The sequence below is a fragment of the Solanum verrucosum genome, unplaced genomic scaffold, assembly GCF_900185275.1.
Source record: "Solanum verrucosum unplaced genomic scaffold, falcon-dt-bn FXZP01000222.1, whole genome shotgun sequence".
Lineage (NCBI taxonomy): Eukaryota > Viridiplantae > Streptophyta > Magnoliopsida > Solanales > Solanaceae > Solanum > Solanum verrucosum.
The window spans coordinates 894,776-918,250 of record NW_026020027.1 but is presented as its reverse complement, the minus strand read 5'-3'; the positions used below and the strand labels follow the sequence as shown (position 1 = coordinate 918,250).

Here is a 23,475-nt window from a genome sequence, read left to right as displayed (position 1 = left end):
CAATACGTCTAATTAAGGGTAGAGGAACCTTTAGCATTTCACCCATGCTTTCCTCCTTAGACCATGCATAATAATGTAATATCTCTTCATAAGTATTTGAATATATATCAAAGCTTAAAGATCATATGATGCAATTGTTATTGGATGCACCTCTATAAGTGATGTTCAAATCTCATACATATATTGTTGTTTATTCCTTTCTTTTGTTAGAATTAGACCCACCAATGGGAGTTGGGTATGTCTAGTATCCTAACATTTGAGTCTGGAGTCTAAAGGGCAAAAAAAATTGACAAAAATTCAAGAAGGGCACATCAAAAAATTTTCTAACCAAAAGAGTAAAATCGCGATTTTGATTTGACGCTGTTTACAGATCAAAATCGCTGCCTTATTAGCGATTTTGTCCAACTTTTTTTTTTTTTTCCAGAAAATCTTGTCCGTGCAGCATTTTTGCGATTTTTAAAAAAAAAAATTGAAATCGCTGCTATGGCAACGTTTTTATAAAAACGAATTGTTTTTTTTTTTTTTGGAAATCGCTGCCTTGTTAATGTTTTTTTTAAAAAAAAATTTGCTGCCGTTGCAGCGTTATTATAAATTTTGTGGAATTTTTTTTTCTTTTAGAAGTCGCTACCTTGGCGAAATTTTAGTGGAACTTTTTTTAAAAATAAAATAAAATCGCTGCTAACGCTGCCTTGGCAGCGATTTTGGTGGAATTTTTTCTTTTTTTAAAAAAATTTCTGTCAACTACTCAACATCTAATTGTAAATTTTTTTTTTTTTTTTTTAAGTTGCTGCCTTGCAAATTATACTTGAAGTTTGAAGGGAGACTTCAACCAATTTATAAGAATTTTTTAAATGAAACGTGTGAACTTTTTCTATTTTTTAGGCATGCATGTGAGTTGAATTTTTTTTTTTTAATATGACATGTGAATGTTTGAACAATTAAAAAAAAAAGAAATTTGGAAGGAAATTTTGCTGCTTGTCAGTGAAAAAAATAAAAATTTAATACAATTTAAAAAAAATATAATTGGCCGTGATATTTATAAATAAAAAATAAAAAAAAAAAAATTCCACAAAAATCTTTTTTTTTTAATAAAGTTTCCACCAAAATCGCTGCAAAGGAAGCGATTTCTAAAAAAAAAATATTAATGAAAATCGCTGCCAAGGCAGTGATTTCCAAAAAAAAAATAATCATTTTTATAAAAACTCTGCCATAGCAGCGATTTTAATTTTTTTTTAAAAAAAATCGCAAAAACGCTGCACGAGTAGCAATTTTCTGGAAAAAAAAATGGAAAAAATCGCTGATAGGGCAGCGATTTTAATCTGTTAACTGAGTCAAACAAAATCGCTACGTCCTTTTGGTTAGAAAAAATTTTGATGTGCCCTTTTGGAATTTTTGTCAAAAAAATTTTCCCTTTAGGCTTCGGACTCCCTAACATTTCATGTGTTTTAATTGATCCCATATCATAATGCCTAGTAGAGGCATTAGATGCACGATCATAATGTTGGTAGAGGTGAATTCAAAATTTAAACTTAATGGGTTCAATCTTTGAAATAGTTAATACTAAGCTTATTGAATCATTAAAATTATGGGTTCTCATATAATATTTATTGATATTTTAGTACTTATATACTCTATTAATTATGAGTTGATGAACATTACCTTGTACTTATGTTGGTGGAAGATAGTAGATATCTGGTGGAATAGTAAAAGTGTGTGCAAGTTGATCCTGATAACACAGTCATTGGAAAAAAAGATGTCTTACTACAAAATCAATAGTTTTGGGACTTGTACAATATAGAATAAGGCATAGCTTGGTGGAAGGGAAAAGCTGATGACATCCTTTGCCTATTTGCGAAGGCAAAGAATTGTGTTCTCGTGTTTTGGCTCATGTAGCAGGGAGCTACATAGAGGATTAGAATCAAAGAATGAGATAAAGAACAAAAGTAACTTAGTATATTATTATTTTTATGATCGAGAAATTCGTTTGGAAATAATCCCTTGATTAACTATAGCATTCAAAACTCGAGAATGATGGGCTCTCTCTTCTCTATCCTTTCCAATTAAAGTACGAGAGTTGGGTCATTTGGCGCAATGACTCGAATATGAAACAACTTAGTTCTTCTTTTGTCTCAATTTATGTAATGTAATTTTAGTGGATACAAAGTTTAAGAAATATGGAAAGACTATAAAAAATACACCTTTGTGGACTTTTTTGCCAAATAAATTAAACCTAACTTGAATAAAATAATGTCCTTAAATGTTTGCCAAATAAAAGATGCATCACTCTTTGGAACATAGGGATGAATATTTTTCTCCACTGTTATGGTCTTTGGGGACTGAAAAAGTAACTTATTGAGAACCAAATGATTAATTTAAGCCTATACTACAATTATTGAATCTAGGCTGATGAATATATAACCAAAAACTAATAAAGCCAGCAGTCTTTCTGTTGCTTCATAAATACAAACTACATCTACCGTCTTAAATTTCAATTAATTATAGTTGGTATACATAGATGGCTAAATTTTTTAAAGGAAAAAACATATAAATGATTAAATTCGTTCTAAATCTCTTGATTATTATACAAATAATATTGTGTAAAATTGCATTATTTTTTTAAAAGTGAAAAACATATAAAATGATTAAATTCGTCCAATCTGGATTACTATACAATAGTAGCATGTGTAAAAGTAAAATGCATCCATTAACTTCAACTTTAGGTTGGATTTTGACCAACCATACTTGTATTGAATTATTAGCTGTAAAGAGGATGGAAGTGACGATTAATAAGTTGTGATAGTGTGGTCTAATAGTCGATAAGTTTTCAATTTATAATTCAATAAAGACAAATGATATTAGGTAACTTCTTTTAACGGTTAAGTTGAAAAATTGCTATTAAAATGGGGCAACTACATAATAACACGCAATAATACTGTAGAATAGAGAAAAAAAAAATTCAAGAAGTGTTAAAACAATGAATCGTACCAGGGAAGAAACATGCATTTGCTCTACTAGAAAGCATATGAAGATTTCATTATGGGTAAAATACGAATATCTATATTGGATTAAAAATAGAAAATATTTGATAAAATTAATCGAACTACAAAATAAGTCCCCATCTAATGCTGTAGACAACTATTTTCAGGACCACTAAAACATTGGCAGCTGTCAAAAACTCACAAGCAACGGTGCTTAAGCCATCTACCACTAACCACTCATGTGGTCCACTACAAAACCTAGAATGGAACACAAAGTTTTTAACTTTTTTTGGATTTAATGGAACAAAGTGGACTAATAAGGCCAAAATAAATAGGAGATCGTTTGGTTGGTGCAATAAAATAATATATCATGCAGGGTAAAATAATTTTATGCAATACTATTCTAATTTTATTATTCTTGTCTCACCGTTTTTCACTTATGATATCTCGCATCATTATTTAGGTGTTGTATTTCAATTTTTGCACTATTTGTTGGTTCATTATGTCGGTTGTTATACTTTCTACATTATTTTATTATTTTTTATACTTGGATTCGCTATACTCAAGTTGAGAATCTTTCAGATTCAGTCTATCTACCTTTACGAGATCACAACCCAACTTATAAAATTTCATTAAATATATTGTTGTTGTTATCCCACCAATCTAACAACTTCTCATAATACTTACCATACTAGATGGGACAGCTTTGAATCTCTTAACAAGAAATTTTGAACTTTTTTTTGGCTCTACTCCATAGTGCTTTGAGGCTACATTAATTCAAATTTACAAAAAAAAAAAAAAAAGTCTCATTTTAACCATAAAAGGTCTCCATTAGTTCAAATTTGCAACAAGAAAAGTCTCATTTTAAACAGAAAAAGGTATAGAACAAAATCTAACGAAATACACATAAACTATGAATAACACATAAACCCTAATTTCCAAACTCTAACTTGACGTTTGATTAAAAATGGAAGGATATTATATTATCCAACATATTTTTCGATTACAGGCAAATCTAAATTAATTGAATTATTAAAATTTAACTACCATTTTTTTAGGAATAAAATAAATAAGTGGATATAGATGACAGGGTGACTATTAAAAGTTTGAAACATGTAACAAGTCACAGCACAATATCCAAAAATATCACTCATAAATTAATAAACAAAATACACTAGTCCAAGAAACAACAAAGAACAAAATAATAAAAAAAGGAGATTAAAAAAACTCACAAAAACTCCTAGCTGTTCTATTACAAAAAGTACAAATAACAATTTGATAACATAAATAAACAATAATTATTTCACAATAAAAGCCCTATTAAATTTTAATCATATAAGAAAAAAAAAACTCAAAGCAATAAAAAGAAAAACCACATACTCAAAACTCCGGCAACCACTGGTCCAGATCTGCAACTAAACGCACTGTTATCATCCGCCGTCGAATCTGCAAAATCGTCACTGGGACCATCCGCCGGTGAGTCCGCCGGAGTATCAGCTGCCGCCGGCGCCTTGTGTTTCTTCTTCTTCTTAGATGGTTCAGGTGAATCGGCATCTGGTGCCGGTGCCGGCGCCGGAGTATCTGCAGCAGCTGAAGCCTTGAATAGTTCCTTAGGCATTAGAACTTTATTAATCGTGAAAATAGCAATAGGTTGTTCATCAATAAGAGTTCCGGTGATCTTCGCCGTCACAATCTTCGTCTTCAAAGTCACTACATCGCCGTCATTTTGAACAACGAAGTCATACTTCTTAGCTCCATCAGTAGCTAAAGTATTCATCACGCCATTGTTCGATTTCAAGCTCGCCATAGATTGATACACCGGAACCCCATGATACTCAAGTAACGATTGCTTCCCGTCGGCAGTCAGATTCTTAAACTTAGGCATAAAATTCTTCATCGCATCATCTCCGGGACAAAACACCGTTAACCCACCATCAGCATTCTCATCAAAAGTCTTCTCAGCAGGAGATTTCAACAAAGTTTCAGCAAAAACCCTACACCCATGAGCCGACATTAGCGAAGTCAGATTCATCTGACTCGGTTCCGGCGTCGGAGCTTCAGCTGAAGCAGACGGCAGCATCGTACTAATCTGAATAACAGATATATTATACGGTATCTCCTCAACAGATTTAACAAAAGTAGCCGGAAGTGTACCGTGATTCTCCGCCGGCCCAAATCCAACTTTCCCACCTTTCAGATCTGTAATGTTAACAAACCCAGTCGAACCGGGAGCTGAACCAGTTGCCTGAAACATAGTAGCAGCTAACGCAGTGCCATTAGTGATTTGATGAAGTTTCTTCGCACCGAAGTAATCTAAAAGTACGTGAAGAGAAATGACGTTTTTGATAGTGTAAATGGAGAGATGCTTAGAGAGAAGCTCCGCCATGCCGGCGTTGTCGACGGCGCAGACAGTGATGGTTTCCCGGCTGTTAATCTCGGCGGCGAGATGGGTTTCAGTTAAGTAATGGTTGAAAGTGGAAAATTGTGGGTATTTTGCTAAAATATGTGTAATATTGTGAGCTGAGGTTGTATGGGGTAAAAGCAAAAGAGCTAATGAAAGGACCACCGTGGCCACGGCGGCCATTGACCGGAGCTGCATTATTGCTAAAGAGAGAGAGAGAGAGAGTAAACACTGTGTGTGTGTGTGTGTGTGTGTGTGTGTGTGTGAAGAAGAGGGACAGTGTGCAGTATAAAAATAAAGAAGGATGGGTTTGGGGATAAAGTAGATCTCAAGTGTGTTGTGAGGTGGGAACAAAGTTTGAAAATAGTGGCACCCTTGAGATTACTCCATGCTTAATTAAGGTCTCGAGTTCAAATTTTAAAATGAAATAAATTACAATGTTGAGAGTGTTGTATTCAGAAATGAACCATTTAACGTGCAAAGTCAAATTTAATCAGTATCCAATTAGGATATTAATCACTGAAAGGTAATATATATTTACTATATATATTTAATATTTATTGAAACTTCAATGATAAGTTTATATATATATATATATTAAACTTCACGATAATCTGTTGCCGCTATAATCTTTACCACATCTTCTGTCTAGTTGATTCAAAAGGCGCTGGGGGATCAATCCTTAAGATTATTTGTGTGAATTATCACCCTCAAATTAACCTAGCTATTTTGAATAATATTTTATATATTTTAAAAATATTTATCAAATTTCACTTTTAAAACTCAATTTAATTTAGCATGGATGAACTTAATCTCTAAGATTTTAAATTTTAATATTTAAAAATTATATAACAAATATTATTAATTGTAACTCTATTCATACGAGTATGGTGGTATTATTCCCTTCGTCACATTTTAATGGTTGTTTAAACTATTTTCATATTTAGCAATAAAAATAATGATACAAAGTATAATTTATTATATTTTAGCTTTAATGACAATTAAAATGAGACATAAGTACAAAGTATACTCCAATAAATTTTAGCTTAAATGGCAATTAAAATGAGACATGATGAAGTGTATATTTAAAGCTTAACTTTTGGAGAACAAAATATGAATTAATATGGATCGTAGTGTGGTTGGGATTTTTTTTTACAAGCTTAATGAAAGGTCTTAGTTTCAAACTTAATATGAAAACAATCTTTTTTTCGAGCCCTAAAATGTGTGAATTTAAATTATTCAATAAGTATATCGAACATCAATTATATAAAAAATAACAACATATATATAGTATAATTCTATAAAATGGTGTATAAAGATGATAAAATATACTCAAATCTTACTCCAATAAATTAATAGAACATAATATGATATAAGTATGATATGAAGGCTTGTTTGGTTGGAAAATAAGTTATTTCAGAATTAGTTATTCTAAAATTGTATATAAATAAAAATAATGCTACAATCCTAAAATAAATTATCTCACAATTTTATCTCAATTAAATATAAAATAAATTTATTTTAAAATTAAGTCCATAATTAATTATCCTCTATCTATAGTAACAAATAAGCTCTATGGAGTATTGATGTGAGTATAAGGTATAATAATTTTGAGATAAAACATAGAATTATTATTTTATCATATATTTGATTTGAGGTATTAAGTAATTCTTGAATTATTTTTTCCATAATTTATAATTTAATAATAAAATAAGTTATCTCATATATATGATGGAATAACTTAACTTATTCCGAAATAGTTTGTTCCCAGCCAAACAGCCCCTACGTAAATTAGGTTTTAACTTACAGAGTGGCCGTTAAAGTGGGGGTATTGCTGTCTGATTCTTGTTTTCTTTTTTTGGTTATATTTTGATCCATTTCTGAAATTCGTGTTTCTTTTTTTAAAATTAATTAACTGCAAACGAACTTTTGCAAATAGCCACGGTAATAAATTTAGTTATGCTCCATAACTATAGTTTATATATTTATAGGTTGTAGCTACATGTTAAGTTGCCTCGTTTGTATAATTCGCGGGTACATTGTATAATTCAGTTATTTTTGTATAAACTCGAAATAACGAATTTATACAATTAGAAACATCAAAAGTGTAAACAGTTATACAAATTTTGAATTATACAAAAGTTATATAAATTATGTTATACAAATATCGAATTATACAAACGTGTGAGTTATACAAAATTAAAAAGTAGAGCCATATAATTATAGCTAAAATTAGATCCCAAATTGTAATTAAAGCAAATTATAGCTATGTTAAGTAATTAACTAATATACATATTTGCTTATACGTGTAATTTTCCCTTAAAAGATAAGTAAGTAGGGTGAAATTATAATATAAGAAAAATACGAGGGCCATTAAATGAATTCATGAATATTAAAAACATATTATTGAATGACTAATGTGGCCCCACCAAATCCAGCTGACATCTGGTGGCAATATAAAATCCACGTGTACATGACAGCACAACCACTGACGTGTCCACCGACAGACTCCATAAGCTTCTACAATTTTTTTTTACTTTTTAATAAAATTATTCAATACAAATTTAAATTTAATTAATTACTTCAATCTAACATATCTCTAATATTAAACAATAGCTAACGATAAATACATTCATTATTTCTCGCTTTCTATTCACAAAAATCTCTTCAATTATGAGTGTAACTTTATTTTTTTTATCATTCTTTTTTTTTCGATTCTCCGATGAAAATCGAAATATTATTATGTTGAAAGAAAAATAATATGTGAAGTTTTCAAATTGGAAATTGTTTGTGCTATGTCATGACATAAAATGACTACCTAATTTAAAAGAATAATCGACTATGATTGAAGACTTTTTGGTATATATTTGCCATTGAACAACTCATAATTAGTTGTGTGTTTAATGTCACACTATGAAATACCTACGAAATATGTGTCATAATGAATTCCTTGTACGATTCATATTAATGAGCTAATACAAACATGTTTCAAACATGTATAACTTCTCTATCTTCACGAAGTAGAGCTAGAGATTGCATATATCTATCATCTCCGACCTCACTTACGTAATTATTGGGTATTTGTTGTTGTTGTTCTTTGAGGTTTTCGATTGATTTAGATTTGAGTTATGTAAGATATAAATTTAAAGGTGAAATGCTTTCGGGGAGCATTTTTTTATATCCAAGACTTGAATCCGAACCATTAACTTAAGAATGAAGAAATTATATCCATCTAACCACATTTTCTCATGAGAGAGCTAAACTTATATTTACAAAATCGTCTAAATAAGGATTATCAATTTTATTCTTTTAACTTTAAAATGCTCTTTTTTAGACTTCAATTACAATTTTGTTTTTAAAACTTCCCAAACCAAGTGTGTCATAATATGAAAATTCCTTGTACGACTCATATAGTAATGAGCTAATTCAAACACATATACGTATGATACATGATTGATTTAGCTCATTACTATGAGTCGAACAAGGAAGTTTCATGCATGCATCATTTCTTTTGTTTTATACAAATTCAGTATTGGATATTCATCCTGTTATTTTAATTAACTCAGATTTATATCGTATAAGGTTAATTTAAGGGTAAAACACTCTTAGCTAGGATTTCTAGATACTCAAGAGTCTAAACGTGTGATTAAGGATGGAGAAATTCTATTCATCTCACCACAATTCTTAATGATTTTAACCAGCGAGTTCAATCTATAAATACACCATGGTCTAAATAAATTTTAGATTATCAATTTTATCTTTTAACTTTCAAATACATTTTTTTTTACTTTGATTACAAATTTGTTTTTAAAACTTGGTCAACTTCAATTAGTAAGAAATTCAAAAAGAAAGTTTTATAGACTTTGATCATTACGATGTAAAAGAGTTTTTGAGGCCCAAATTCAGTCTTATCATAAATAGTTTTTTATACTTTTAAACTACTACTATTTCTTTCTTTCTCATATCTCCTATCTTATCCATTGAACGGTAAATATCGAGACATGTTTAAAATACAGTTATCGTTATAATATTATTTGATTTTTAGCATCAATGCACCAGCCAATGGTATTACATATTTGTGTACTAACTAAAGAAATTAAAGAATTATTTTAGATCACAAATTCAAATCCAAGGTACTAAAGTTTGTGTTAGCTTGTCAGAATGAATTCCACCTTTGACACATCTTAGTTCTAGCTTTTGTGTACATTAAGGTAAAGAACGTGCTAGTTAGGTCGAATCTCATATCTCATCTATTGAACGGTAAGTATCAAGACATGTTCAATATAGTAACGTAATAATATTATTTGAATCTTCTTACGTGAAATTCCTATCTCCGCTACACACGTATTAAAGGGAGATTTGTACATTTTTCACTTATATACCAAAAATAAAAATATATTATAAAGAAGAATATTACAAAGGGGAAAAAATTCTACATATACATAAAAATTGGGCCTTTACTGAATTTCAAATTAACAAAACAGCCCAAATAGAAAGCCCACTTAGAAAAATTGGCACCTCAAATTTTGAAGTTCCCGCGAAAGTATCAGTCACAACGCTTCGTGAACTCTCCGGCGAAAAATTGACCGGTGCCGGAATCGGAGAGCTACTGCTTTTAGGCAACATCTCCGGTGCCTCTGACGGAGTTATTGAAGTTGAAGGAATGCTTGAGGATATTGATGGAGTCACAGCCCTTGTCGGAATATTTGTTGGTGAAGCTACTGGAGGGGAGAATACAGGCGCACCTACTGGATTTTCAACCACAGTGGACGATGGAGAGAGTTCCGGGGAAGAGGTTGTCGCCGGAGAGTACGCCGGTGAGACGGACGGTCTCAGTTTAGGAGACTTCGGCACTGGTGATGATAAAGGAGTGATCACCGGAGTTTTAAATTTTGGACGAGGAGTAATTGCAGATGGAACCGGAGCAGCCACAGTGGATGACGGCGTTGTCGCAGGAGAATTTATCGGCGTAAACGCCGGTACGATTGACGATGCTTTGGGAGATATTGCAGGAGTGATCACCGGAGTTTTAAATCCCGGCAGAGGAGTCATTGCCGATGGTTCCGGAGCAGCCACATTGGATGACGGCATTGGCGCAGGAGAATTTATCGGCGAGATAGACGGTGTAGACGCCGGCACCTTTGATGATGCTTTAGGGGATATTGTAGGAGTGTTCACCGGCGTTTCAGGAGTAGCCTTAGATGGTACCGGAGCACTGTCATTGGACGATGGAGTCCTAGCCGGCGAAATTGAAGTCGTCGGCGGAGTTCTCGACGGAGATTGAACCGGCGAAGCAAACGGACTACTTTCAGGAGACATTGCAATTGCCGGAGAAGTTTCCGGAGTGGCCGGAGACTTGTCAGGCGATGTATAAGGACTCGCCGGAGCAAAGACCGGAGAAAAAACAGGGGGATCCAATTTCGCCGGCGGTGCTGCTCCATCGGAGTTTATCACATGAAGCAACAATAAAACAATGGTAAATACTCTGTACATTTTTGTAGTTTAACAAAGCGATATCACGGAGAATATCCCGGTGGCCGGAAAAATAAACAGAAGGGATAATTGATATCACAGGGAATATTCCGGTCACCGGGAAATTAAACAGAATGGATAATCGCTAGTGTTAATTAAAATTTGATTTCTGATAATTAATATAGTAATGTGAAAACTTAACGTTGCAATTTTGTGGGGGAAAAAAAATCAAATGCTAAACGTTGCAACGTTTAGCTTTAGAAAAACATTTAAACAAAATAAAATTATATATTTGAACCCCAAAAAAAAAAAACAGTTTTAGAGCTGCATTTGGGATTAAACTCCAAATGCAAAAATTTACTTGTTGAATTTTTCAATTTGTTGATGAAGATTGAATTTGATTTCTCCATTTGTATTTTGTTTTCTCTACACCTATTGTTAGTAGATTTTTAACTTTAAAATAAAGAATGTTTTGCTATAAAATATTTAACTTATATAATGATTTAACTTTTTCGATATGAATCTGAGTTTATAATTTAAGGTAAATATTTTATCTAGTATTTGTAAGAGAAAAGTAGATGTGCAATTTGAAATGTATTTTTCCACGGCAAAGAAGAGTTTTCTTCGTGTTTATTAGTCTGATCGATTATGTGGGTTCATATAACTTAGTGAATGATATTCATTTTCTTTATAGGATTGATAATTTTTAACTCGCGAAATATAATTTACAACTATCTTAGATTTTTGTGTGTATTACTTCATGATTTTTCTGAAATATGATAGATAGACTTCGTTTGATCTCAATTTTTTTTTAGTCTATTCGAAACGATACAATGAACAATACTCATTGTTCTCAAGGACCATATCATTTTTTTTGGCAATTTCAGGTCACGAAACATAAAGTTAGAATTATTTCACTTTTTCGTATGTGTTAATTCATGATTATTTTTTTGAAATATGACTATGATACTCTAATTCTCTATAGGATCGAGTCACTTGTTTAGGAGTTAAGGGATCATGAAACATGAATCTCCGATTATCTAAGTTTTCACGTGTATTATTTCATAAAATTTTCAGAATATATCAGATTGACTCAGTTTGACCCTAAATTCTATGGATCCATTAGACATGATCTAGAGAGCGCTATTCATTGCCTCTGTAGGACTGACGTCAACCTTTCTTTAGAGTTTTAAGGTCGCAAAATTGTAATTCATGATTATCTACGTTTTGGGAGTGTATTAGTACATGAATTTTCGTGTGTATTAGTCCAATTTTTCTTATTCTTTAATATATAACTTTTTAACATGGTAAACATAATTTTTTCACGTCTAGTCTTTTCTTTGCAAAATATCTCTCTATATATATATACCCACCATGTTCAAATACTACGCCAATAAATGTAACCTCTCTATCTCTACCATAAACCATTCCTAAACCAGAAGTATAACAGAATATGCAGAATCTTGAAGAGTAATACATACAGTTGGAACCGAAATTCGTTTTCACAGTTTATGTCTGTGTGTACTGTTAGTGTTCATCAATGGAAGATCAATTAGTTCTCTCAATTTCTGAAGTTTTCTTTTAATTAGAGTGTGTTTTGGTGTTCTTTTTTTGAAGCACTTCATATTGCTATCGTCAAAATCAAGTTTCTGGGGTTGTAACAAATAGTCAAGAACTTAACCCCAACTTCTTTCTTGAAGAAGCCATGGAAGAAAATGAAGGTGGGGGGTTGGGGGATGGCCATAGGAATGAAGCTATTCCAGCTGTTGCGGATGATGGGTTTCTTGTTGAAATAGAAGAAGAAGAAGAAGATGATGATGATTGTGGGGATCTTTATAACAATATCAATGTTGGAGAGAATTTTCTTCAGTCAGTTCGGAAGAATGAGGAGGAAGAGAAGGCGGTTGAGCTGCGTCAGGAGACTGGCAATGCTGCTGTGACGGCTGCAATTGTAGCGTCTAGGATTTCAAGTGGAGTTGATGGGTCTAGGGATATGGCAGTTAGGGGGAATGAAATGAGAGATAGAGATTTGGCACCGGCAGCAAGATTAGAGACTTCTGTTGCTGGTGGGATAAAGATTGAGTGTAGTGATCCGTCGGGTAAGATGGATGATTTAGCGAAGAATGCTAGCAGTAATATTGTGAATCGAGAGATAATTCAAAGGCCTACTGCTGCTAGTGCTAATGTTTTAGGAAATGCTAGGAATGTTGGGAATTCAGGGAACGGTAATATGGTTAGACGAGGAATGGTTAGTGGGAATGCAATGGGTAGTATGGGCAGTTCCAGTGCCTTAGGTGGAGGAGACGGTAGTGGAGGGACGATTTTATTTGTTGGTAATCTGCATTGGTGGACAACAGATGCTCAAGTGGAGTTAGAGTTAAGCAGATATGGAACTGTGGAGGATGTTAAGTTTTTTGATGAAATAGCTTCTGGGAAGTCGAATGGATATTGTTGGGCTGAGTTTTCTAAACCTGCAGCTGCCATGGCATGTAGGGAAGGGATGGATGGACATTATTTCAATGGGCGGGCCTGTGTGGTCAGATTTGCTTCACCATCTTCGCTAAAGAGCTTGGAAGAGGGACGGACGAATCGAATTAATCTGTACTATAGTCTAAGTCAGACCGCTTCAGTGAATCGAATTAATCGGTACAATGCTACTGTTGGTAATTTTCAAGATGGTGGGAATTTAGGCAGAGCAGGTCCTCAGATGATGGGGGTTAGGGGCCCACTTGGTCCTAAGAGAAATAGGGTTGATGGCGTTGTAGGAAGAGAGCTTATGGGGAATGCTGGAGGTGGACTCGAACAAGGTATAGGTGCTGCATCTACATCGAATCATCCTCAAACAATGATGGGCCAAGGATTTCATCCTGGTTTTGGAGGGCCTATGGGGAATGCTGGAGGTGGACTCAGACAAGGTATAGGTGCTGCATCTTCATCGAATCATCCTCAAACAATGATGGGCCAAGGATTTCATCCTGGTTTTGGAGGGCCTATGGGGAATGCTGGAGGTGGACTCAGACAAGGTATAGGTGCTGCATCTTCATCGAATCATCCTCAAACAATGATGGGTCAAGGATTTCATCCTGGTTTCGGAGGGCCTATGGGGAATGCTGGAGGTGGACTCAGACAAGGTATAGGTGCTGCATCTTCATCGAATCATCCTCAAACAATGATGGGTCAAGGATTTCATCCTGGTTTCGGAGGGCCTATGGGGAATGCTGGAGGTGGACTCAGACAAGGTATAGGTGCTGCGTCTTCATTGATTCATCCTCAAACAATGATGGGTCAAGGCTTTTATTCTGCTTTCAGAGGGCCTATGGGGAGAATAGGTGGTTATGGAGGATTCTCTGGTGGTCTAACTCTACCTTTTTCAGGTAGGTTGACTCCATTTCCACCTGCACATTTTAGGAGAGGAATGCCCATGAATAGTATAGGAATGATGCCTCGTGCTGGTATGGAGGGACCTAATATGGGCAGATGGACTGGAGATGAGCATGGCTACAGGGCAGGAGAGTCAAGTAATGTGGCAGAATCTGATTATCAGTATGGAGAAGAAAGCCGTGATAGGGGCACTTGGCCTAGTAACAGAGAAAATGATAGGCCTGATTCTTCAGACAGAAGATATATAGACAACAGAGAACCTTCAGGGCGTGATGATGATTGGCAAGAAAGGAGACGCCAAGATGATAGAGATGTTGAAAGCTCTAGAGGCCGTGACCATGACCCTGCGAGGCATCAAGATAGGGAACACAAGCGTGGTCATCATAGGGATGATAATGCTGATCGTCATAGGCACAGGGACCGAGAGAAAGAACATGATGATGAACAGGACAGAGGAAGATCATCAAGTACACAGGCCAAATCACAGTCAAAATCAAAGGGGAAGGCCCCCATGATCTGACTACAGATTGATCTGCTGACCTATTACATACATTCTTGGATAGTATAGAATTACATAGACTAGGAAAGCTATATCAACTGAGGAATTGCCATGTCCATTGAATATTTTCTCGCGTAATTGCTGTTTTTCTTTCAGTGTTCCCGTTGAAAGGAGCATTTCCACTAATCACTAATATGATGTAAGTTCATGATTCCACTCTTCATTAATGCTTTTGGTAGAACAGTTCTATCAATCCTGTCTTATGTTAGAATAGAAATAAGTATTTCCTACTTATAATAGAAATAAGAATAGGAATAGGAATAGGAATAAGAATAGGAATCCTAGTTGGAAAAGGATTCCAATGTAGTGTCTATAAATAGGGTCTCAATGTAACTATTTAGATACACAATTCAATAATATTTTTCGTATATATTTCTCACATGGTATCAGAGCATTGGTGAGAACAAACAAGTCACCGTATGTCTATGTCAATTTCCGGTGACTGTTGGGTCTGATTTTGTTATACTTTTTTCTTTCTGTGGGTGTTGTGCGAAAACCAACACCACCACGAGGCTCGGAAAGCCCCCGCGACCAAACCCCAGCCAAAACCACCGGAAAACACCACCCCACGCGCTCTCACGCGCCTATCGGAGGTGGCAGTTTCCGGCGAGATCTGTCTCACGCGCCGGCCCCTGAGGGCTTTTCTGATCATATTTTTTTGAGATTTTTTTGACAGTTGGGGTTGTCCAGCCAATCCGACCAGGCCCATACTGTTTTTGACCAGATCCGATCGCCGGAATTAGAGTTCCAGCTATTTCCAGGCAGTTTCCGGCGACTTTTCTTCGAGATTTGAATTTTCCGAGACAAATTTAGCATAATGTCTTTTGGGTGTGATGTTTTTGGTTCCAAAAATATGGGGATTGGAAGTTCTAGCCCTATAATCACTTCAGAACTTTTATTGGGAAGTTCAAACTATTTATCTTGGGCTTCCTCGGTTGAGTTGTGGTGCAAGGGTCAAGGTGTCCAAGATCACTTAACGAACAAGGCTTATGAGGTAGATGTAAAGGCAAAAACTAGTGAGGAAGATGCAAAAGCCAAAGCACAATGGGAGAAAGTAGATGCTCAATTATGTAGTCTCCTATGGCGTTCTATTGATTTCAAGTTGATGCCCTTGTTTCGCCCATTCCAGACGTGTTATACAGTTTGGAAAAAGGCTCGTGCTTTATACACTAATGACATATCTCGATTCTATGATGTGATATCTCGATTGACCAACTTAAAGAAACAAGAATCCGATATGTCTACTTACTTAGGACAGGTACAGGCAGTCATGGAGGAATTTGACACATTAATGCCAGTTACTACGAATGTGGAAAAACAACAAGAACACAGACAAACATTGTTTCTAGTTCTTACTCTTGCTGGACTTCCTCCTGATCATGATTCTGTACGTGATCAGATTTTAGCTAGCCCTACAGTTCCTACAATCGATGAATTATTCTCTCGTCTCCTTCGTCTTGCGGCACCTCCCAGTCACAAGGTAGTTTCATCACCCACTGTTGACTCATCTATTCTTGCATCTCAAACCTTTGAAAAGCGTACATATCAATCTATGGAGAATCGGCGAGGAGGAGGGCGTTTTGGGAAACCTCGATCCAAGTGTAGTCATTGTCATAAGCCTGGACACACTCGTGATATATGTTATATTTTGCATGGTCCACCACCCAGTTATGATCCTATTGTTCTAAAGGAATATAATGAGTTCCTTCGAAATCGAGGAAATAAGCAAACGTCTCCACAAGTAGTTTCGGTTGCACAACCTGATGTCTCTGTTGCGGGTAATTCTTTTGCTTGTGTGTCGCAATCTAGTACTCTTGGAACATGGGTCATGGACTCTGGGGCTTCTGATCATATCTCTGGTAATAAATCACTTTTATCCGATATTGTTTATTCACAATCTCTTCCAGCTATTACTTTAGCCAATGGGATCCAAACCAAACCAAAAGGGGTTGGAAAAGCCAAACCCCTATCTTCTGTCACCCTAGACTCTGTTCTTTATGTCCCTGGTTCTCCTTTTAATCTAGCATCTGTTAGTCGTTTGACGAAAGCCCTACATTGTAGCATAACTTTTTTCGATGATTTTTTTCTCATGCAGGACCGCAGTACGGGACAGATGATTGGAACAGGACATGAATCACAAGGCCTTTACTATCTTACCTCTTCAAATTCCTTAGCAGCATGCTCCATTACAGATTCCCCAGATTTAATTCACAAACGTTTGGGACATCCGAGTCTATCCAAACTGCAAAAGATGGTGCCTAGTTTGTCTAGTTTATCCACATTAGATTGTGAGTCGTGTCAACTTGGGAAACACACTCGTGCTACGTTTTCTCGTAGTACTGAGGGTCGTTCAGAGTCTATTTTTTCATTAGTTCATTCTGATATTTGGGGTCCTAGTAGAGTCAGTTCCACCTTAGAATTTCGTTATTTTGTTAGTTTCATTGATGATTATTCAAAATGTACTTGGGTTTTCTTAATGAAAGATCGTTCTGAGTTATTTTCTATTTTCAAAAGTTTCTTTGCTGAAATACAAAATCAGTTTGGTGTTTCTATTCGTACTTTTCGTAGTGATAATGCCTTAGAATACTTATCCTCCCAATTTCGGGAGTTTATGACTCACCAAGGCATTATTCACCAGACTACTTGTCCATACACCCCTCAACAAAATGGTGTAGCTGAAAGAAAAAATCGGCATCTTATTGAGACCGCTCGTACTCTTCTCCTTGAATCCAATGTTCCATTGCGTTTTTGGGGAGATGCAGTTCTTACGTCTTGTTATTTGATAAATAGAATGCCCTCTTCTTCTATTCAGAATCAGGTTCCCCATTCCATACTGTTTCCTCAGTCACATCTCTATCCTATCCCTCCTCGTGTCTTTGGGAGCACATGCTTCGTTCATAACTTAGCCCCAGGAAAAGATAAATTAGCTCCTCGTGCCCTCAAATGTGTCTTTCTTGGTTACTCTCGAGTCCAAAAAGGGTATCGTTGTTATTCACATGATCTTCTTCGATACCTTATGTCTGCTGATGTTACATTTTTTGAGTCTCAGCCTTACTATACATCTTCTGATCATCCTGATGTCTCTATGGTCTTACCCATACCTCAGGTTTTACCTGTGCCAACCTTTGTGGAATCTACGGTTACTTCTACATCTCCAGTTGTAGTGCCACCACTACTAACTTATCATCGCCGTCCACGTCCAACCCTAGTCCCAGATGATTCATGTCATGCGCCAGACCCTGCTCCTACTGCGGACTTGCCTCCTCCTAGCCAACCGCTTGCACTTCAAAAAGGTATACGATCCACTCGAAATACTAACCCACATTATACCTTCTTAAGTTATCATCGTCTATCATCACCCCATTATGCATTTGTGTCGTCTTTGTCCTCTATTTCCATTCCTAAGACTACAGGTGAAGCACTTTCTCATTCTGGATGGAGGCAGGCTATGGTTGATGAGATGTCTACTTTACATAAGAGTGGTACTTGGGAGCTTGTCTCCCTTCCTGCAGGTAAATCTACTGTTGGTTGTCGTTGGGTTTATGCAGTCAAAATTGGTCCAGACGGTCAGGTTGATCGACTTAAGGCTCGCCTTGTTGCCAAAGGGTATACTCAGATATTTGGGCTAGATTATAGTGACACTTTCGCTCCTGTGGCTAAAATTGCATCTGTTCGTCTTTTTCTATCTATGGCTGCCGTTCGTCATTGGCCTCTTCATCAGTTGGACATTAAGAATGCTTTTCTGCATGGTGATCTTGAGGAAGAAGTCTATATGGAGCAACCACCTGGTTTTGTTGCTCAGGGGGAGTCTAGTAGCCTTGTATGTCGATTGCGCAGGTCACTCTATGGTCTAAAACAGTCTCCTCGAGCTTGGTTCGGGAAGTTCAGCACAGTAATTCAGGAGTTTGGCATGACTCGTAGTGGAGCTGATCACTCTGTGTTTTATCGGCATTCTGCACCAAGTCGATGTATCTATTTGGTTGTTTACGTTGATGATATTGTTATCACCGGTAATGATCAAGATGGTATCACCGATTTGAAGCAACATCTCTTTAAGCACTTCCAAACTAAAGACCTTGGCAGATTGAAGTATTTTCTAGGTATTGAGGTTGCTCAGTCTAGATCAGGTATTGTTATTTCTCAGCGCAAGTATGCCTTAGACATTCTTGAGGAGACAGGGATGATGGGATGTAGACCTGTTGACACTCCTATGGATCCGAATGTTAAACTTCTTCCAGGACAGGGGGAGCCACTTAGTAATCCTGAAAGGTATAGACGACTTGTTGGAAAGTTGAATTATCTCACAGTGACTAGACCTGACATCTCTTTTCCTGTGAGTGTTGTAAGTCAGTTTATGACTTCCCCTTGTGATAGTCATTGGGAAGCAGTTGTTCGTATTCTGCGATATATAAAGTCAGCTCCCGGTAAAGGACTACTCTTTGAGGATCAAGGCCATGAGCATATCATTGGATATACAGACGCTGATTGGGCAGGATCACCCTCTGACAGACGTTCGACATCCGGATATTGTGTTTTAGTAGGAGGTAATTTGGTGTCGTGGAAGAGCAAGAAACAGAATGTGGTTGCTCGATCTAGTGCAGAATCAGAATATCGAGCAATGGCGACAGCAACTTGTGAGCTAGTTTGGATCAAACAGTTGCTGGGAGAACTAAAATTTGGCAAAGTTGATAAGATGGAACTTGTGTGTGATAATCAAGCGGCTCTTCATATCGCATCAAATCCAGTGTTTCATGAAAGGACTAAGCACATTGAGATTGACTGTCACTTTGTCAGAGAAAAGATACTCTCGGGAGATATTGTTACGAAATTTGTGAAGTCAAATGATCAGCTTGCAGATATCTTCACCAAGTCCCTCACATGTCCTCGTATTAATTACATCTGTAACAAGCTAGGTACATATGATTTGTATGCACCAGCTTGAGGGGGAGTGTTAGAATAGAAATAAGTATTTCCTACTTATAATAGAAATAAGAATAGGAATAGGAATAGGAATAAGAATAGGAATCCTAGTTGGAAAAGGATTCCAATGTAGTGTCTATAAATAGGGTCTCAATGTAACTATTTAGATACACAATTCAATAATATTTTTCGTATATATTTCTCACAGAACCATTACCATCTTGTTATCTTTTCTGAATAGTTTTCGGTGTGTCTCTACTGCTACAGTAGATGTCATCTTCTTTCAAAGTTTTACGTCCATCTATACTGGTTACTAGTAAAGAGCTAAAGCATAAAACAATACTTGTAGAACTTACACATGTCTTTTATATTATCATATATTGCATATTATTGCCTATAGTCTACTTTCTTAGGAGACTAAGTAATTTGGAGTTCTGAGAACAAGGCAATTCCTTTGCATTCATCCACAAAATATAACAGATTAGAGTCCTAATCTAGAAGGTCAATCATAACAAATCTATGAAACAGTTGCAAAGTTTATGGAACATTTAATACTCTAATAAAGAAAATCACAAACAATTACAATACAACATCTACGCAAAACTTTTGAAGGACTGCTATCTGAGCTAGAAAGATTGGCACTCACATCTCACTCATTTCTAGTGATTTTGCCTGGATGCCGAAGTAGGATGATGAGAACTTACAAGTTTAATAAGGTCATTAAAGAGCAGATAAAATGCCACTAGTGAAAAAACGTGTTTGATCTTCTCATGACTTACTATGGCATACTAAGAGATCCACTGCAGAAATATCCATGAAGACATCTATCAGAGGCTGGAGTTGCTTCCATACACAACATTTAAGAACTTAAGACATCTATCGACGCTTTAACCCAGATCGATTATGCAGGTCCAACAGCTGCTCAAGTGACACAAAAGACCACCTGTCCTCAACTTGCGCAAATACCTTCTGATTGAGAGAATCTATAATAATACTGATGTTACCAAAACCATATATCTGATGACCATCTTGCATCCTGCCAGGCTTAGGCTTGAACAGCAAGCCATTCTCTTGAGCATGAACTTCAATAACTTCTTTCATGCTCATGTCAACCGCACCATCCATTTGGATACCACTGTTCGAGCCCACAGAAGGGCGGGATTGAGCTTGTACTGCTGCTTTTTTCTGAGTCTCAAATTGCCTTTGTTCAAGAACCCTAAGATAACTAATGTTCTCCCTCAAACCAGGCTGAACGACCTCCAAGCCTTCAACAGCCTGGTTCATCATGTCTAGAGCAAGATTTAGTCGATAGCGAATGTGTTCATTTGCCTGAAGTTCAGGTGGAATAAGTTCCTTCCAACCCAAATACCATTTTGTGACTTCTTCAAAGTTCGGGTTTGAGCATAACCAGTGGTACAAAACTTCTTGCCACTTGTTGAAGAATATATCCAGTATTGGAAGCATGTGATGGATGGGAATAGCAGTAGCCCAAGTACGGACCCAATAGAACTGATCAAGGTTCTGATTTGCTGGATTTATTTGGAATTCATGCATCACTGCTAACAACTTTGGAACAATAAATCGGACCATTAGTTTTTCCCAGTTAATTGCATCAAAAACAGTCTTCCAAGGAGACAGTATGTAGTATGCAGACATATCACTTGGGTGCCAAGCATGCAGTACGCTTTCCAATCTGCTACGTATAGTGTGGTAGCAACTTTCCAATCTTTGACCCAATAAGGGCAACCATGGATGAACCCAGGAATGTATTGGAACTGTTTCTCGACGTGGATCCCAGGAGTTCACAGCAGCTGATAACTTGGGCAAAATAATGTTTTCCAATATTGACTGAAGAACTGAAGAAGGCAATAGCTTCTCCCAAGAATCCAAAAAACGAAGCATTGGTTCAGGGTCCCTAGCCTGCCAGGTATTGGTGCCAGATATTCTAACAGCAGGGAACACAACTTCCATAAATAGTTGAGTATAAGGAGATGCAGCATCAGAGATAGCAAAAATGTCATTACCTTGCAAAAGATCCTTCCACAGTGAAACCACCTCCAATCCATGTGTTGGAGTTTGAAGTGGATCCCATCCCTGAAAAATTCGAATGAACAATGGCAGAGCGTATGAGCACGCTATGCTTGACAAGTTGCAGAGTGTGTATTCCTCAACATACTGCTGCTGTAAGTCTGCAAATGCTTTTGCAAGGGAGTCTAGGGTCAGGGTACCAGATGTGCTCTCTTCCCCTATCCGGTCCAATACACCTACAATCTCTTCCATATTATCAAACTGCCTTTTTTGACGAGCTGCCTCAGCTTGAAGCTTCTCCTTCTCCTTTTGCAAAGCAACAACTGTCTCCATCTCATTTCTCAAATCACTATCAATCTTTTGTATGTCAAGTTCTGCCAAGTCCACAATCAACCTGATATTATGCTGAAGTTCGGGCATTGGAACATCATTCTCCCTTGCTTTTTCTTCGGCGTTCAAGTTCTCCAGATTCGTCAAGACTCGAACTTGTGGACCTCTCATATCAAACACCTTCTGAACAGTTTCCAGGCCCTGCTCCTGCTTTTTAGCTAACAACTCTTCAGCTGTAACATAAACCTTCTTCACTTTTTTAGCTTGCTTTGACCAAAGCTTCTCTTTTGATCGACCTTCCACAGGTAGTATCGCAGGACGAGCAACAGTCTGCTTTCCATCTGATTCTTGAAGAGCTGGTGCACTACTAGTCTCCTTGTAGTCATTAAATCCCATTCCCATATTCTTAGGCCTCAGCTTCGCCTCAATCGGAGCCACAATTCCTTGCTCATTTTTACCCAACCCACCTCCCTTATAACCCATCTTCTCAAGCAACTTCAACCCTATCCCTTTGGTAAACTTCTCAAAGCCACCAACATCACCACTAGGTTCCCTTCTCCCTGATTCAGACGGCGAAGATTTCTTCGCCAACATAGATTTCTCCTTTTCCCTTTCCTTCTCACGTCTTAGTGCACCTTCTTTGATCTTCCTACCAAAAGCAGTGGGCAGAAAGTTTCCCCCATCAGCTTCAACCTCATCAGCATTATTATTATTATTCGAACTACTACTAGTACCAAATCCAAGGCCGCCAACAGATGCTGCCCCAAATCCCAATCCTAAACCTTTATTCTCTTCTTCTGGCATTAGCTGCTCCTCATTCTCCTCTTTGGAATTCTGATCAATTTCTTTGTTAGGCATAACAATTCCAGTTGATACAAAATTAACAGGTTTGGTTAGGTCAGGTTTCGATGAAAAACCTTTTTTTCGCTTCTTAGAGGATGATCCTTCGTAGTCAGAATCACTATCGCCAGAAGCAAAAATACCATAGAGCGTATCATCTTTGGTTTGAACTTGCTTTTTCTCTTTCCGTTTCCGATAGTAGAATTCACCACCGATCCACTGTCCATCTTCAAAATCGTTCTCCATACCAAACCTCTCCATCTCCTGATAATCATCCATGCTGAACAACTTGATATAGAAAAAACGATAAGAAAATCTCCGATCACCGGTCACCGGATAATAAAGGAGAGTAAAAACGAGAGGATGAAATTAGGGTTATGATTACGGACTTCACTTTCCGTATTTTAAAATAGGGCCGAGTCCGACGGGTCGGGTTTTTATCGATATGCTGCCCAAGTTTTAACCAAATTTGGTATAAATTAACTTTTCTTATAAAATCAGAGGTCTCGGGTTCGAGCCCTGGATATGGAAAAAATCTTGTTGAAAGCGCCACCTTCGAATGGGCC

At 36.5% G+C, this 23,475-nt stretch overlaps 4 protein-coding genes across 4 annotated transcripts; 1 reads left to right on the top strand and 3 right to left on the bottom strand.

Moving 5' to 3' along the window:
- Positions 1-4,317: 4,317 nt before the first annotated feature.
- On the bottom strand, positions 4,318-5,612 carry LOC125821229 (fasciclin-like arabinogalactan protein 1). Its single transcript, XM_049500648.1, has one exon. The coding sequence runs from the start codon at positions 5,575-5,577 to the stop codon at positions 4,330-4,332; it is 1,248 nt and encodes a 415-aa protein (XP_049356605.1). The 5' UTR covers positions 5,578-5,612; the 3' UTR covers positions 4,318-4,329.
- Positions 5,613-9,846: 4,234 nt separating this feature from the next.
- On the bottom strand, positions 9,847-10,872 carry LOC125821117 (extensin-like). The gene has a single exon (XM_049500526.1). It carries the CDS (start codon positions 10,870-10,872, stop codon positions 9,847-9,849), a length of 1,026 nt encoding a protein of 341 aa, XP_049356483.1.
- A 1,684-nt stretch (positions 10,873-12,556) lies between these two features.
- Positions 12,557-14,752, top strand: LOC125821115 (uncharacterized). The gene is made up of 2 exons (XM_049500522.1): positions 12,557-13,643; positions 14,076-14,752. The coding sequence occupies exons 1-2, from the start codon at positions 12,557-12,559 to the stop codon at positions 14,750-14,752; spliced, it is 1,764 nt and encodes a 587-aa protein (XP_049356479.1).
- A 5,652-nt stretch (positions 14,753-20,404) lies between these two features.
- Positions 20,405-23,227, bottom strand: LOC125821211 (septin and tuftelin-interacting protein 1 homolog 1). The gene has a single exon (XM_049500631.1). It carries the CDS (start codon positions 23,186-23,188, stop codon positions 20,588-20,590), a length of 2,601 nt encoding a protein of 866 aa, XP_049356588.1. The 5' UTR covers positions 23,189-23,227; the 3' UTR covers positions 20,405-20,587.
- Between the last annotated feature and the right edge of the window lie 248 nt (positions 23,228-23,475).